The sequence below is a fragment of the Anolis carolinensis genome, chromosome 1 (assembly GCF_035594765.1).
Source record: "Anolis carolinensis isolate JA03-04 chromosome 1, rAnoCar3.1.pri, whole genome shotgun sequence".
Taxonomy (NCBI): Eukaryota; Metazoa; Chordata; class Lepidosauria; order Squamata; family Dactyloidae; genus Anolis; species Anolis carolinensis.
The window spans coordinates 260646033-260661114 of NC_085841.1; the positions used below are offsets into that span (position 1 = coordinate 260646033).

At 37.8% G+C, this 15082-nt stretch overlaps 1 protein-coding gene across 3 annotated transcripts in view; it reads right to left on the reverse strand.

Moving 5' to 3' along the window:
- Positions 1-15082, reverse strand: part of ano9 (anoctamin 9) — a 60824-nt gene that overhangs the window by 25743 nt on the left and 19999 nt on the right. For 2 of the 3 annotated variants that reach the window (XM_062967523.1, XM_008108844.3), the window contains exons 3-7: positions 7122-7238; positions 6089-6246; positions 2242-2294; positions 500-558; positions 27-109 (exon numbers count right to left, since the gene is read on the reverse strand). In XM_062967523.1, the coding sequence (XP_062823593.1) occupies positions 27-109; positions 500-558; positions 2242-2294; positions 6089-6246; positions 7122-7238 (470 nt within the window). Of the gene's footprint in view, positions 1-26; positions 110-499; positions 559-2241; positions 2295-6088; positions 6247-7121; positions 7239-13098; positions 14614-15082 lie in introns of those variants that run through there. The other variant, XM_008108851.3, reaches the window with a different exon arrangement.

Genomic DNA, 15082 nt, shown 5'->3' on the forward strand with positions numbered 1-15082 from the left:
TGCTGGCATTAAAAATTAAGCCATACCTGATTTTTCCAATTGGTTGCGGGTACAGAATTTCTCTCCATCGGGCCCAGTTCATTTTCAAGAATTTTCCTAGATTTTCTCTCTGGATACAATATGATTTCAGAAGTTATAACTCCTAACAGCCTACATGCTCCTTAAGACATTTCTAAAGGTCTGAACAGCAAGCACCCAAAAAATATTGAACAGAAATATTAACATATCTTCCAAATATTTTTTTTTTCTTGTTGGTCATGCTCAGCCATTTGAATATTTATTTTCAGATATTTTGTATTAGGTAACTATTTTTTGCCAAAAGAAGTGATGGAATACAAAGCCTCTTTTTTGTTGATGGGGCAGACTATGACTGCAAGGAGAGGGTTCAAGTCTCTCTCTACTCCTTGTGATTCTTAAATTTCTGTTAACATTTTAAATTTCGCTTATTAATTTCATTTAAACAATCAAAATGTGTACCTTGGCCCTCAGATTTTCTCACCTCATGTAAAGGAAATGCTGTTTCAAATACTTTCTTCTTTATCAAGTCGTGAAGTTTTTCTTATATCAAAGCAGAAGTAGAAAGATAATGATTAAATAGCACTACTCTTCTAATGCTGTGTAAATAAGGCATAATTTTAAATGGCTATCCTAAAATGAAGCACCAAAAAACCATATTCATAAGCCACATGAATTACAGTGTACACATCTGAATTAAAAATGAATCTTATACGAGTTACATATATTCTTCACCAAGGAGCAGATTTTATTTGAGCTTCACATTAACCTGCAAGGTAGATCAGACTGAGAGGTAAGTTCAATGGCTGAGTAGTTTATACTTTTTTTAAAAAAATGTGGATTTGAATAGCAAAATTCTATGCAGAAAATACTGACAGCAAATTCAATAACAGGTACAGTAGAGTCTCACTTATCCAACATAAACGGGCCGGCAGAATGTTGGATAAGCAAATATGTTGGATAATAAGGAGGCATTAAGGAAAAGCCTATTAAACATCAAATTAGGTTATGATTTTACAAATTAAGCGCCAAAACATCATGTTATACAACAAATTTGACAGAAAAAGTAGTTCAATACGCAGTAATGCTATGTAGTAATTACTGTATTTACGAATTTAGCACCAAAATATCATGATATATTGAAAACATTGACTACAAAAATGCGTTGGATAATCCAGAACGTTGGATAAGCGAGTGTTGGAAAAGTGAGACTCTACTGTACATACAACTGATTGTATAAGTCTGGCTGGTTTTTGTACAGGTTAATGCTCCCATTTGAAAATTCATGTTTAAACTGTTCCATCTCAGTTGATGGAAAAGATCAAGAGTAAATATTATGTGTTTATTTCTATTCCTATTGTTGTTATTATTATCCTCATCCTCCTCATCCTCTTTGGGTATAGGTACAGGTGCATCAGTTTCTAGAGAAAACAATTTTTATGACAGAGTTGAAATTGTTATTAGAATGTGAAGCTGCCTTTGAAGAAAGTCTAGAAATCTTTGTGTGGTTGAAAATGCACCTGTGAAGATTTTAACCACTGGTTTTTACAGGTTCACTCCACTTTTATATGTTTCTGGGTGAAGTTCAAGAACTGGTTATCACCCTTAAGGTCTTCAACAAGCAGGAAAAGACACATAATCCAATCCTCTATTGTTCAGATATGATCCCCACCATTCTGCCAATTTCCCATATTGGTTAATATTAACGCGGATTGTAATCCAAAACAGCTAGAGAGTACTGAACTGGGAAAAGCAGCTTTAACCAGTCTCCTCCTCTATGGTCTAAAGAAAAAAAATGGCAAAATAGGTAGTTTTGAGTGGGCATAGTAGCAAATTTTCACACTGCAACTTACTAGATCAGGATACACCCACTGCAAAGTGAGCAGTAATCCCAAGAAAAACATAAAAGGTAACTTTAAAAAAAGGACCTGTAGCTTATCACAATCTAGTGAGGAGCTACATGATTGTTTTACTAATGCTCATCACAATGTCCATTCTTACATGCAAAAACGATCATATGAATGGACCTAAGGAAATGTTTCTATATATTTATTTCCAATATTTCTACCCCGCCCTTCTCCCCGAGGGGACTCAGGGCGGCTTACTATATCTAGTTTGTTTAATAAAATTGTAATTGTAAGCACATTTGTTCCTATAGGATGGATACTACAAACAGGCAGAGAGAAAAAACATGAACAAAAACAAAGATAAAAAACCTGTCCTTACCTTTAGTGCTATCGATTTCTGTGTTCTCCAGGATAAAACTGACAATACGTATCCTAAAACATGAAATCATCAGGAATTAGCAATAAACTCTTCATTGACCAAGAAACAGTAATAGTTTTTATCCATGCCAGAAAACAGTTAATGCCTGGTATGTAGTGGCAACAAGCATAGATCCTTTCATCTTTCTGACTACAATCATGCACCTGACAGGATTACAAGGTATCTGCAGCCCTAATTTGTTCTGCTCATACATGAAAGGAAAGAATGAACATGCAGAATTTCCAAAGGTGAGAGATGAACTGACTGACAATGGAGCTGTTATCTAAAATTACTTGACCGATCACATCTCCTCTTACAAACCTGGGCACTGCAGTCAGCGGAGGAGGCCCTGCTCTTGGTCCCACCCCCATCTCAAGTATAGCTGGTGGGAACGAGAGAGAGGGTCTTCTCCATGGCTGCCCTCCATTTCTGAAACTCCCTCCCTAAAGAAATAAGGCTTCCCTCTCCTTCAAAGAACAACTAAAGACCTACTTCTGCTCGTTAGCATATGGAGAGGAGGAGGGTTAATTAATGAGAGACCATTTCCGGATCTTGATTGAGAACTATGCTGTATCTGGGCTCTGTTAGTCTATGTCAGCCCAATTTACCACCATAGGCTACATAATCCAACCCATACAACTTCAGTTGGTTATCATAAATTACTGTGAACATTTATTTAGCTTTTATGTCACCATATAATTCTTGTTTGATTCTGTCTGACATACTGGTTTAATTTATCAATGTTATGTCCAATTCACTGATATTAGGTTTAATTTGATGTTAGGTTTTTAACGCTTTTTTATATGTGGGGTCTTGTTGGGATTTTATGGCAATATCTATCTGTTTTATGAAGGCATTGAATGTATGCCGTTGCTTGTTGGAATCCGCCCTGAGTCCCTTCAGGGAGACAGAGCAGAATAGAAATAAAGTTTTAATATTATTATTACTTTCACACGGCAAGAGTTTTTTTTGTCATTGTGTACTTTCAAGTCAACTCCAACTCAAAGAAACCCTATGATGTGTGATGACCCATGGGCAATGTAGTCCCATTCCTGGCACTGTGGTGCCAGATGAAGAGGAAAACTTGGGTTTTTCACCGTTCCAGCCAGAATTGGAACTTTCCCAGCCAGATTTGGAAACCTTGCACCTGCAAGAGATTTGTCTTCCAGAAGTCTGTCAAACAAGCCCCGAGCCACAATCTCCTACGTTTTCTCGCCATGCTTTTTGTAAACAACAGAGGGGAGTTCAACAGGCGTCCCGCAGGAGTGCTAGGATAGCTGCTAAGCATTCAGCTGATTAAGCCTGCTTTCCATGGGAAACTTTAAGGAGTCATGCATCTGGACTCAGAGAATAGCTTTCGTTTCTGGTTCTCCAGGGAACTGCTCTTTGGTGGGAAAACTAGATCCTATTTAGGTGCTTTGCCCACAAAGGGATCTTGCGGAGTCAATTCGTCAGCAACTGGAGTAGGTTGTGTGTGGACAGCGCTACTCCGCTTCTAAGCCTTCGTTCCTGTTTCCAAGCCTACGTTCCCGTTCCAGCCTTGTTTACCTCCGCGGACCTTGCCTTGCTTCCTAGGACTCAGCCTTGTTTTCCAGGACTCTGCCTTGCCTTGCCTTGTTTTCCGGATTTTGCCAAGTATTCCACGGATCTTGTTCTTGCTCCTCGTCCTTGTTGCCTTGTATCAAGCCCTGTTTCAAGTTACTCCCTAGCCTCGCTCAAGTTCCATGGACTAAAGGACCTTGTCATCTCCCCTCACTTTGCCTGGCAAAGTGAGTGTTTCGGTTATTGGATTACAACTTTGGACCTTAATATTTCATATTGGACATTGTTTCTTTGGACTAATTTTGACCTTTCCTGAAAGGTCTATTTCTGGACTATTTCATACACTTGCTTTTATTAACTTTATATATTCCTTCAATAAAGATATTAGATAGAATCTGGCCTCGGTGTATGGTTATTGGTGCTCTGCAGCCTGGGTCGTGACATGATGGCATTTTCTTCCACAATTTCTTCAGAGTAGTTTTTCCATTGCCTTTATCTGACATAAGAAAGTGTGATTAATTCAAGACTACAAAGGTTTCCATAGCTGAGTGGGGATTTGGATCTTGGTCTCTGAGAGTCCAAGTCCAATGGTTCTCAACCTTTGGTCATCCAGGTGTTTTGGATTTCAACTCCCAGAAATCCCAGCCAGCTAACCAGCAGTTAGGAATTGTTGGGGCTGAAGTCCAAAACACCAATGGTTGGGAACCACTGTTCTAGTCCAACACTGAAACCACTACAGTATAACGTTTCCCTTTAGGATGAACAAGAGTTTACCTTGGGACATTAGCCCTAGAAGTGGATGTCAAACTTCATACACCTGGGGATATTGCAACAATCTCATCTAAAGATTCACCCTCATGTTCAGTACAAGTCTATTTCTTTATTTCTCTAACTTACAAACACAGGCAGAAATTCACAGTTGCTCAGCAAGCAGTTAGCCTCCCACCTTTTAGTATTCTAGCTACCAAGTACAAAGGCACTGCGGTGACTGACAAAGGCATCTACATATATTTTTAAATTGCATTTTAAAGTCAAATGGCTTTGGACATGTCATACTAGTTTTGAGGTTTTTGCTGTTTTGTAATTTAAAAAAACATCCATATAACCTTCTACTTCCACCTTCAGGGGAAGATTTAAGATATAGGTCTGATAAAGGGATTGTTCATTTCAGTTCAAATCATACACATACATCACAATGGTCATTCATTCCAACCACTGCCATGCAGGAATGCACAACTATACTCATTGAATATGTCAATCTAGCCTTTCTTTAAAGGTCACCAAAGCAGACGAGTCTATCACACTCTAAGGCAAGCTATTTCACTCTGAAAAGCAGGAGAGTTTAGATGGCATATCTTTTCTTGTAATTCGAATCAACTGGTTCATGTTGTAGTCTATGGAAAAGCTGTTTGGTGCACCTTTCAAATGTAGTCTTTGAAGACACCTAAATCCTTTTGGATCCTATTGCTTTCAAGCCAGATGTCATTCTTCCAAAGTTTGTTAATTTCATTATTCTGACCAAAATATAGCACCTAATTCGGTGTCATCTGCAAATCTGATAAGCATGTCTTATATTCCATTGTCTAAGAGTCATGTATAAAGTTGTTGAATCATAATGGACCCAGGGGAGAACTCTGAAGCCCCTCACTAATTACGTCTATCTAGGATGAAGAGAACTATTAGTGAGCACTCTCTGGGTTCACTTGATCAAACAATTGTGAATCCTCCTAACATTAGTACTGACAGCTCAACAGTATTTCTACATGAATATCGTAAGTGTCCTCATCAAAAGATAAATAAGCAATTAGTGGCAAAAAGATTCAGTTTTTGGAGTATTTCAGATTTTGGATTTCCAGAGACTCACCCTGGACAACAAAATTCAAAATAATAGACCTTTATTAGACAAACCAAATGATCCAAAGTGCAATACTCTAGATTTTGAAGCTTACTGATTTCTTAATCAAAGATGTTAAAAATCATACAACTGAAAATGTGACCATGATAGAGTAACAGGCCTGCATTTTGTTTGCGATGTTTACTTAAGATGGTATTCAAGGAAGACTTCAGGGAGTGCTGATGCAATCCAAGACTATACCCCTTTTTACCCAGCTAGGGACTGAACACAAAGCCAAATAATAAATAAAATAAAAAATCTCTCTGCTGACAAAAACCAATGATAAAAATTGCCATTTGCAATGGCTTCGATAGAGTGGCAGACACATACAATAGATGACAATGTTTGAGGGGAGGTTCTTCTCTTTTTTACCTTGTTGTTGGTGAAATGTGTACTCCCAGCTCTTCCTCTTGTCGCTGTCCACCCAGAACTTCTGGTTCATTGTCTGGATTTTTCAAAAGCCACTGGTATTTTCGGAAAAGTCCACTTGGGGCATTAATTCCATAAAATAGCTTTTTGTCTTGAATCATCTAAAAATCAGCGACATTAAGAAAAATAAACAACAATGAAGAGAATAAAACCAGGCCAATGTGTTGTAATGGGTAGTACTGGAAATCCATTAGGTAATCCTGTACAAATCACATTCTCTGAGCCTTAGAGGAAAGCAAAGCCAACCTTCACTGAATTAAAACATTGTCAAGAAAATCCTAGGACATGATGAATTAATACCCAACTTGAAAAGATGTAATAACAAAAAGGAAGGCCATTTATAATCATGGTAAAAGCAGGTGAAATTAAGGGGTTTTTTTGAATGACAAAGTTAAAAATGCTAAAATGGTTTCTGATAAGAGGCATCTGGGTGCTGCAGTCCAAGAAAGGAATATATTGAAATTCTGCAGAAGACATCATGCTAAACTACCATCTGATCCCTATGCCCATGGGATTGGTAATAGTTTCACCTTCCTGCAATCAACAAAATAGATACTCTCTAGGACTTGTTTAGATTCTCTCAGATGATTATATGGGATGTTTCCATCAGAAGTTACCATAGTGTCTTCCTGAAGGATCTAGTCAATTCCTATAGAGGAATTTTCCCTAGGAATTTTCTAAGTTCTATAGGGCATCTTTGTGACAACATCCTGCAGAAGTTATTCATTTCAATAGTGTTTGCTATTATCCATATTTTCTGATTCCCACAAAAAGTTCAGGAATGTATGCAGAGACCATACTGTGTATTCAAGAAGCTGGCCTTCCCTGCTCTCGAAACAAAGCTATGTGCACCAGTTCTGTCTTGGCCAGGAAAGAGCTTCAAATCTCTTATCAAAATGAAAAGAGAGACAGGGCATCCTTCATCAAAAAGGTGAAAATCAGGTAACATATTTGCTTGAGAATATGTCAGTTTTACCTTAATAATGAAGCCTTTCCTATGCAGTTCTTCAAGAAACCTCTTTTTCTTGTGATACTTCTCACTGTAGGGGTTGTGATCGTCACAGACTAGGACAAAATCCCATTTGGTTGGGAACTGGACAGAGAAAATAACAAATTGAATCAACTGTTCACATATACATCTTTCCTCTGCCATGTATACATCATCTTAAATGTATTTGCCCTTGGAAGAGTTAATTTTTGGAACATGTTGGTTAGATAATCTGGGATCTGCTACCCTACCCAATAACTTTTCTAAAATTTGATTTTCAGACCATAGTGGATTGAACACTTTCCCCTTGACTGCTCTCTTTAGGATAGCTTTCCATTTAATACACAAGACAATTTTCCCATTTGGCTTTACCGCAAGTCCCTTACCGGAAGGGCTTCAGGAAAACAAGTGTGAGTCTGGTACCACCAAGCACCTTGTTGGAAGAATCCTCATGCATATTCTTGTTTACATACTTTTTACTGTATTTTACTGAACCACATTGGCCAACTTAGTCAGAGACACTTCTGGGTAATAGGATGGGTGGTGCATGTACCCAGGTGCACAAAGGTGGGAAGTATCACTGACCCAAGCTCTTTCATCCCACTCTGTCAGACGCTTCATTCACAGCCAGGTCATTGATGGTAACTATTTGATTGTGGATTGGCTTAGCAATCAACAACAGTATCAACAGGCCAGGGGGTGGGATGATAGGACAAACTGGATCTTTAAGAATACAGAAGGACTTAAAAATGGCATAAGTGTCAATTGTGTACCCAGCTTTTCCCTTATCTAGCATGGCTAAGCCACATTACCATATCTTCTTCCACCCAGGACCACATTAATGGTAGTATCCTATTCCTCCCACTCCCCTGAAATTCATGCAAGGACGTGTACAAACAGACAAAACCAGTAACAAAGTTACCAATCACCAGATCAAACACATTAATCCCCATACTGTGCTCTCACCTAAATAACTTCTGTTCTCCTTTCCTGGCACACAAAGTTGCTCTAACTCAGGGACTCTCAAGGCAGGCTCAACAGAATGAATCCCACTGCACCTTTCCCTGAGGTCTATGCCCACTTTCTAATTTAAGAATGAGACTTCTCTCTTCCCACACTTCCAATACCCCTTCTTGCATCTTTAATAGCTGCTTTGGTTTAATATTTATATCTGCTTTAGTTAAATCAAATTTTCTCTTACTCCTGCATTCTTAAATAGTTTGCATTTTTAATGAGGGCACAGTTGCATAAAATTTGTGAATTTAGGAGATTTTTCCTTCCTCTTTAAATACTGTAGTTTTCTTTTCCCTATATTATGCAAAATTCCGCAGTGTTACTTAGTTTTTATTTTGTTTCAAATAACCTAGCTCTATTATAAAACATGTATATGTTTTCCTTTTCTATTTCTAGTGCTCAGATGCTTCCACGGGCAGGACATCACCACCAGGGCCGTAGCCAGAAAAAAATTTCGGGAGGGGTTTTGAAAATTTCGGGGGGGGGGGGGTTGAACTCCTAGCACATACCCCTCCCCGCTACAAACCTGTCAATATCTGCTTGAGATAGTGCCTGGAGGGACTCTTAATGTTTTGCATCTCATAGACTTAGCATGGGGATTTGGTTAACCAGTTAAAATTCATGAGTAAACGAGATTTTTTTTATAACTTGAAAAATTTCGGGGGGGGGGGGGTTGAACCCCTAACACCCACCCCCCCCCCCTCGCTACAGGCCTGATCACCACCTATCAACAAGAAGGGCAGCTCACCAGGCACGGGGAAGGTGTGATTTGCTGAAGTATGAATATTTGGTTGGAAGAAGAAAAAAGCAAATGGGGAAGGGTACCCAAAATGATGAGAACTGAAACATGCTTAGTAGCCACAGACTGTTGTAGAAAGAAGCCTGGAAAAATGGGTGGTAGAGAAATTGTTAGTTCTGGAGGATAGTGTGACTGGCATTTTGTTGTAGGTAGTACCTGTTGGCTAAATTTCAGAGAAAGGCAATAGCTAACCACATCTGAGTATTCTCTGCTTAAGAAACCCCTGTGAAACTCATTGGGTCATCTGAAGTCAACAGGCAACACTACCTGTTTGCTGAAAGTCATGTTTGTTGATATCAAATAGGTAATCTTATACTGAACTCACATACTTAACTTTACTGATTATAATTTGCCACTGCTGACCTGAGAAATAATAGGTATGAGAACTCTTTGTCATACTTTAAAAAAACACGGTTGACCTTTTAAATTTTTTCCATGCTATCAATAGTTTTCCCTTCAGATTATTTCTGATTTTGCACTCATATATTTTTCCTCCCAAGTTTTAACTGTGATTTTATAGTATCTGTTGCTTAGATTTCACCTTTTTTGTACTTTCTCAGTTGTGCGATGGTTTAATCTTTGCTTTTTTTTAACAAACTGCACTTTTTAAATTTTGTTTTAGGATTTTTGAGCATGAAGTTGCTAGAAACTGTTGTTGGAATGACTGTCATTTCCTCTACATTCTTTCTTTAATTTTTTTCATTCTCCCTCCTATTTGTTTTGTATTGCTTTGATATTATACAGGTGAATATTCCATATGTCCACCAACAAATAGAGACACGCTTTTGTAGTCCAGCAATGGTGTACTGGACCACAGAATTATTTACTGGGCAGATAGAGTCTAAACAGAAAAAAATAAAAACCAACCCACAATCACAAACAGATAAAAATTACATTTTCATGAATTCTAACCACTGTATGTTTCTTGCCACATAAACATTTTTCACAAAATGACATGAAATTGAGGCAATTGTCTTTAGTTTATAATCATGAGGGTTCAAGCATTATTGTCCAACACAATTATGGTGTTAAAGAACTCAAAATGTCATAAGATCAGTAAATGACTGCTTGTGTGCCAATAACAGCAACTGGAATTCAATCTGGAAGAACTAGTTCGGCCTTTATTCTAATTCTAGTTGTTTCTTCAAGCTACGCATATTGCATTTTGATACATTTAATACTAGTACCGATTATCCCTTTGTTGGAAAGACAATAATACTATAATACTGTTCTTGCATGAACAAAACACATCATGGATAGAAAAGGTCTTGCAATCATATATTTATTTTCTAGGGAATATGCTATATTTTCTGAACATACTAGTGTTTGCTTTTGAGGAGACAAAGAGTAATGCATTGGAAGTGTTGTTAGAATGTGCTTCTTACTTAATGATAAGACATGACTTAAAGTGTGATAATTTAACTGAAGCATATTTTCAAGCAGTGAAATCACAATCACTTAAATGCCAGTGAACACAATCCAATGTTAATTAAACGGCAAGAAAAATGCTGGTTGCTTACTTGTAACCATGTTTCTTCAAGTGGTGATCTGTGAAATTAGCACATATGGTACTTGCTGTACAGGTGCACCAAGCACCATATGTGCTCATTTCAACAGATACCACGAAGGAGAAACAATGTTACTGAAACTTAGAACTACATAAACGTGGCTTTAACTTTGTAATCATCATATTCCTCTTTGTGAATGTTTTATCGCCAGGACCAGCCTAAGGGTTTAGGAAAAGGAATCCTTTCGCCCACAATCTTTTGAAAACAGATATGGCACCCACATGCATATTGGATCTAATAGCTATCCAATCATGCCAAAAGATAAAAAAAAGATTATAAAAATAATTATGGGAAATTGGCAAGTGGAAAAGCCACAACAAAAATGCACAATTTCATACAGTTAGTGGTATATTTAGCTTGTTTTGAAATTGATAGACAAAAAAATGTAATTGAACCAGTGAACTACACAATGGCATTACATTACTGATGCAGAGAAACAGTATAATTCAGTGATGAACATCATCAAATTGAAAGTACTACCAATGATATTGCGGTAATCAAGAACCAAATTTAAGCACAGATTACTTAAGAAATTCAAGTCCCTACTGAGTTACAGAATCCATGGAGTAGCCGGTTACCTTCTTTCAGTTTAATCTACCTTATAGGTTATTTTAAAGATAAAGTGGGGGAAAGTCACATACCCCATCTTGAGCATGGCTTATATCCTGCCTTTCCTCCAGTATCAACCACTAGACCTGCAGGTAATTCTGGAAAGAGAAGAGTTTCCAGCTGTATCAAGCTATGGCTGTCATGATACCTTCATGGGGGAAGGTTCACTGTCATTTAAGCTGCGAATGATGCTGACTCTGGCATTCCAAGTTCTTGAATGCTGACATTCCACAGAATACTGTGGAATTTCAAGTTTCCAGACAATAGTGCCTGGGATTCTAAACATCTTAAAAACAAGGTAATTTAGGAAGATTTACAAGATCCTTGACAGACAGGCTTTAATCTTTTGCATATCTAGGGGTCTCTATAATACAAAGAAGCCATCACCTTATTTGTAGATGGCCTTATGTCATTGTCCAATAACAAGGGGTATGCTAGGTGTTGCTGGATTTCAGCTTATGATCATTGCAGCCCAAGAACACCTGGAAGGCCACCTAGTCTGCTATGAGTGGGGACATGCGATATGGGAAATACTGAGAAATGGAAGAGAGAATACAGGAAATGTCACCTCCCTCCCCAGCATGAGACTGCTGGGAGAGACAATTGCTCTTTTGTCATATAAGCCACTCCTTAACTGTAGAAAAAGTGTGAGAGAAATGCATTAAATCAGGTATGGAGGAGTTATAGCTCCCCAGTTGTTGCTGGACTGCAACTCCCATCAGTTTTAGCAAGTAGAACCAATGGTGACGAATGATAATCAATACCCAGGGAGTCACTAATATACCATTCCTGCTTTATGTAAATGGTTGAAAACAACATAAACTGAAACCAAGTGTCAGATCCTTGTCTCACAATGGACTATGATTACTTGTTCCCTTACTATCTTGCTTCTGCTAGTAAAAAAGATCACTAACATCCATTCACTATGGATACATTTCTAAATGAAATCATGTATCTGCTCCACTTTTTAAAGCTTTTTTTAAAAAGAGACACTTTTTAGTTATTTACTTGGAGTTTTTAAAGTGTCTGTATCAACTGAGCATCATTTGAGCATAAATAAATGTCATGGCTGAATAAATTCTCATTCAGCAATGAAATCAACAGGGTGACCTTGTACCAGCTTGTCTGTCTCTTTTTGCTTAAGAAGGAGAGACAGAACATTAGGACAGTGAAGGCAAGGCAGGCTATAAATACTGTACAACTAATAAATATATATTTAATAATTAGCTCACTTCAAAACAATTAAAGAAGTGGTTTGAATATCTCAACTATTTTGCCAGTAGCCATACACTCCTAGGTACAGATGGGTGTTAAATCAGTAAAAACATACGACTTCTCACATTTGCCTTTCACCATTTTCTTAGGGTGATACTTAATCTCCCATTTCTTAAGCTGACCCAAATACTTAATTTCTATATAGCACAACACCTTTAATTTGCCCAAGATCCCTTCTTCTTTTAGAGACAGAGATAGATATGTAATATTTATTAATTTAGGCATACTTCTTTAAATACATGTAAGCTTGCAGCATGAGTGTTACAAGAATACATACACACAAACCCATTGTGCTCAGGAAATAATGAGGTGATGTGACTTCATTATTTTAAAGGCTCAGTTCCACCACTGCCTGTAAGAGGAGACTACCAGGGAGTCCCTCTAAGAATGAGCAGGCTATAAGCACTGCCCAGTTACCAATATTTTCCAAAGCTAGCACAGTAATCACAAGTTAACTTAACAGAAATATATGACAATTTTAAAAACTGGGATATCTTTCAAAGAAATGTATTCAAAGCGAATGTAACCTACAAATCTCTGTACGAATACACACATGTTTAGCTTTGGGGTCTTCTTGTCTCCTGTAAGCTTCACGGCTTGTTAAGTTTTGCCACTCAAACAATTCAAAGGAAATCGCCAGCATCTGAGTGTTTGCTCAGAGGCCCCCTCTCTCCATGTGATTTGTTAAATGTATACTTACCCACATTTCACAGATGAAAACTGTGCACAAGCAAGATCAGAGTTTGGTTAAAATGGCAAAAGTCACCAATAGGGAAGAACAGGCAAGCTCGAAAAGACTGCAGCAGTTTGTCTTTCCTGGAGTCTACAGAGAAGGACAAGATTCTCCTCTCCTGACTGCTGAGTTAACTGAGCACAATCTATTCTTGCACTTTATACTCAGTTTGCACCAATGGAAGTAAGACAAATGAGGAAAGTGGGAGAAACTGGAACACTTTAAAAGCAGCTGAAGCGATAGGATAACAGGATTAATTTGCAGTATTTATGGCAAATTGATACAGTTGGAAAATAAACATTTCAGTATAGATCTTGCTTTAGGTTCCATCATAAGTAGAGATGAGGTAATTCTGCGTTCTGTGATTATATTTACTAATAGGTACAAAATAACACTACAGAGATAGTGCTATTTTGTACCTATTAGTCCTAGCCTATAGAAAGGGCTTAAAATGTACCTCTCTAGAAAAGTGCTTGGCTATCTGGTGAGATTTGTTTGTTTATTTATTTGCTCTATTTTTACCCCGCCTTTCTCTACCCAAAAGGGGACTCAAGGCGGCTTACATGGAGGCAATAATAGAATGCCTTAAAACATATAATACAGACATTAAAAATAAATTAATCAAAAAACACCCATATTAAACATTTTAAACCATTACATTAAAATCACGCCATCCATAATCATAATCCAGGCCTTTCCATAGTCAATTTCATATTTCCAGATCTGTTATTGCACTGCCCTATTCACTAAAAGCCTGATCCCACAGCCAGGTTTTTATCTTTCTTCTAAAGGCTAGGAGGGAGGGGGTTGATCTAATGTCACTGGGGAGGCAGTTCCATAACCGAGGAGCCACTGCTGAGAAGGCCCTGTCTCTCATCCCCATCAATCATGCCTACGAGAGAGGCAGGACCGAGAGCAGGGCCTTCCTGGATGATCTTAATCTCTGAGATGGTTCATAAGGAGAGATATGTTTGGACAGGTAAGCTAGGCCCGAACCATTTAGGGCTTTATAGGCTAAAGCCAGCACTTTGAATTGTGCTCAGTAGCAGACTGGCAACCAGTGGAGCTGGCGCAATAAGGGAGTTGTATGCTCCCTGTACGCCACTCCAATGAGCAGTCTGGTTGCCATCCGTTGGACCGAACAGTTTTCAAAGGCAACCCCTACGTAAAGTGCGTTGCAGTAATCTTTGTTTGCTTCATTTAGCTGCAATTACTATAGTATTTTATTTCTAATCTGGTGTTTTGACAAACTCTTTAAAAGGGTGTAAAACGCACACTGAATTTCTAAATCAAGCAATTGGCATGGTATTATTATGCACAATATTAACTCCTGATTGAACTCCTTAGAATGTTAGCAACTCAAAGGAATGGGAATTACACAGAAGAATTTGCATACATTTACATATAGCAAATCACAGGAGTTGCTACATCTAATTATAGCAAAAAGTAATAATTGTGATAAAGGCTGGGCTAAAACACTCTTAACAACTGTGGAAGCTGTTACTGAACAATTAGGAAAGTAATCTAAATAGTGGAAATATTTCTTATTGAAATTGAGACCTTTCTACACTGCCATATAAAATCCAGATTTTCTGTTTTGAACTGGATTATATTGCAGTGTAAACTCAGATAATCCAGTTCAAACCAGATAATATGGTTTATCTGCTTTGAACTGCCATATAATCCAGTTCAAAGCAGATAATCTGATTTTATATGGCAGTTTTGAAGGGTCTCAATTTCAATGAGAAATATTTCCACTATTTAGATTACTTTGATAATTGTTCAGTTACAGTTTATATGGCAGTGAAGTCTCAGATAATCCAGTTCAAACCAGATAATGTGGTTTATCTGCTTTGATAATCTGGATTTTATGGCAGTGTAAAAGAGGCCTTAGTTTGATTTCCCATTTTATATAGGACTATGGCAATTCAATTGTTAAAAGCCCAAAATA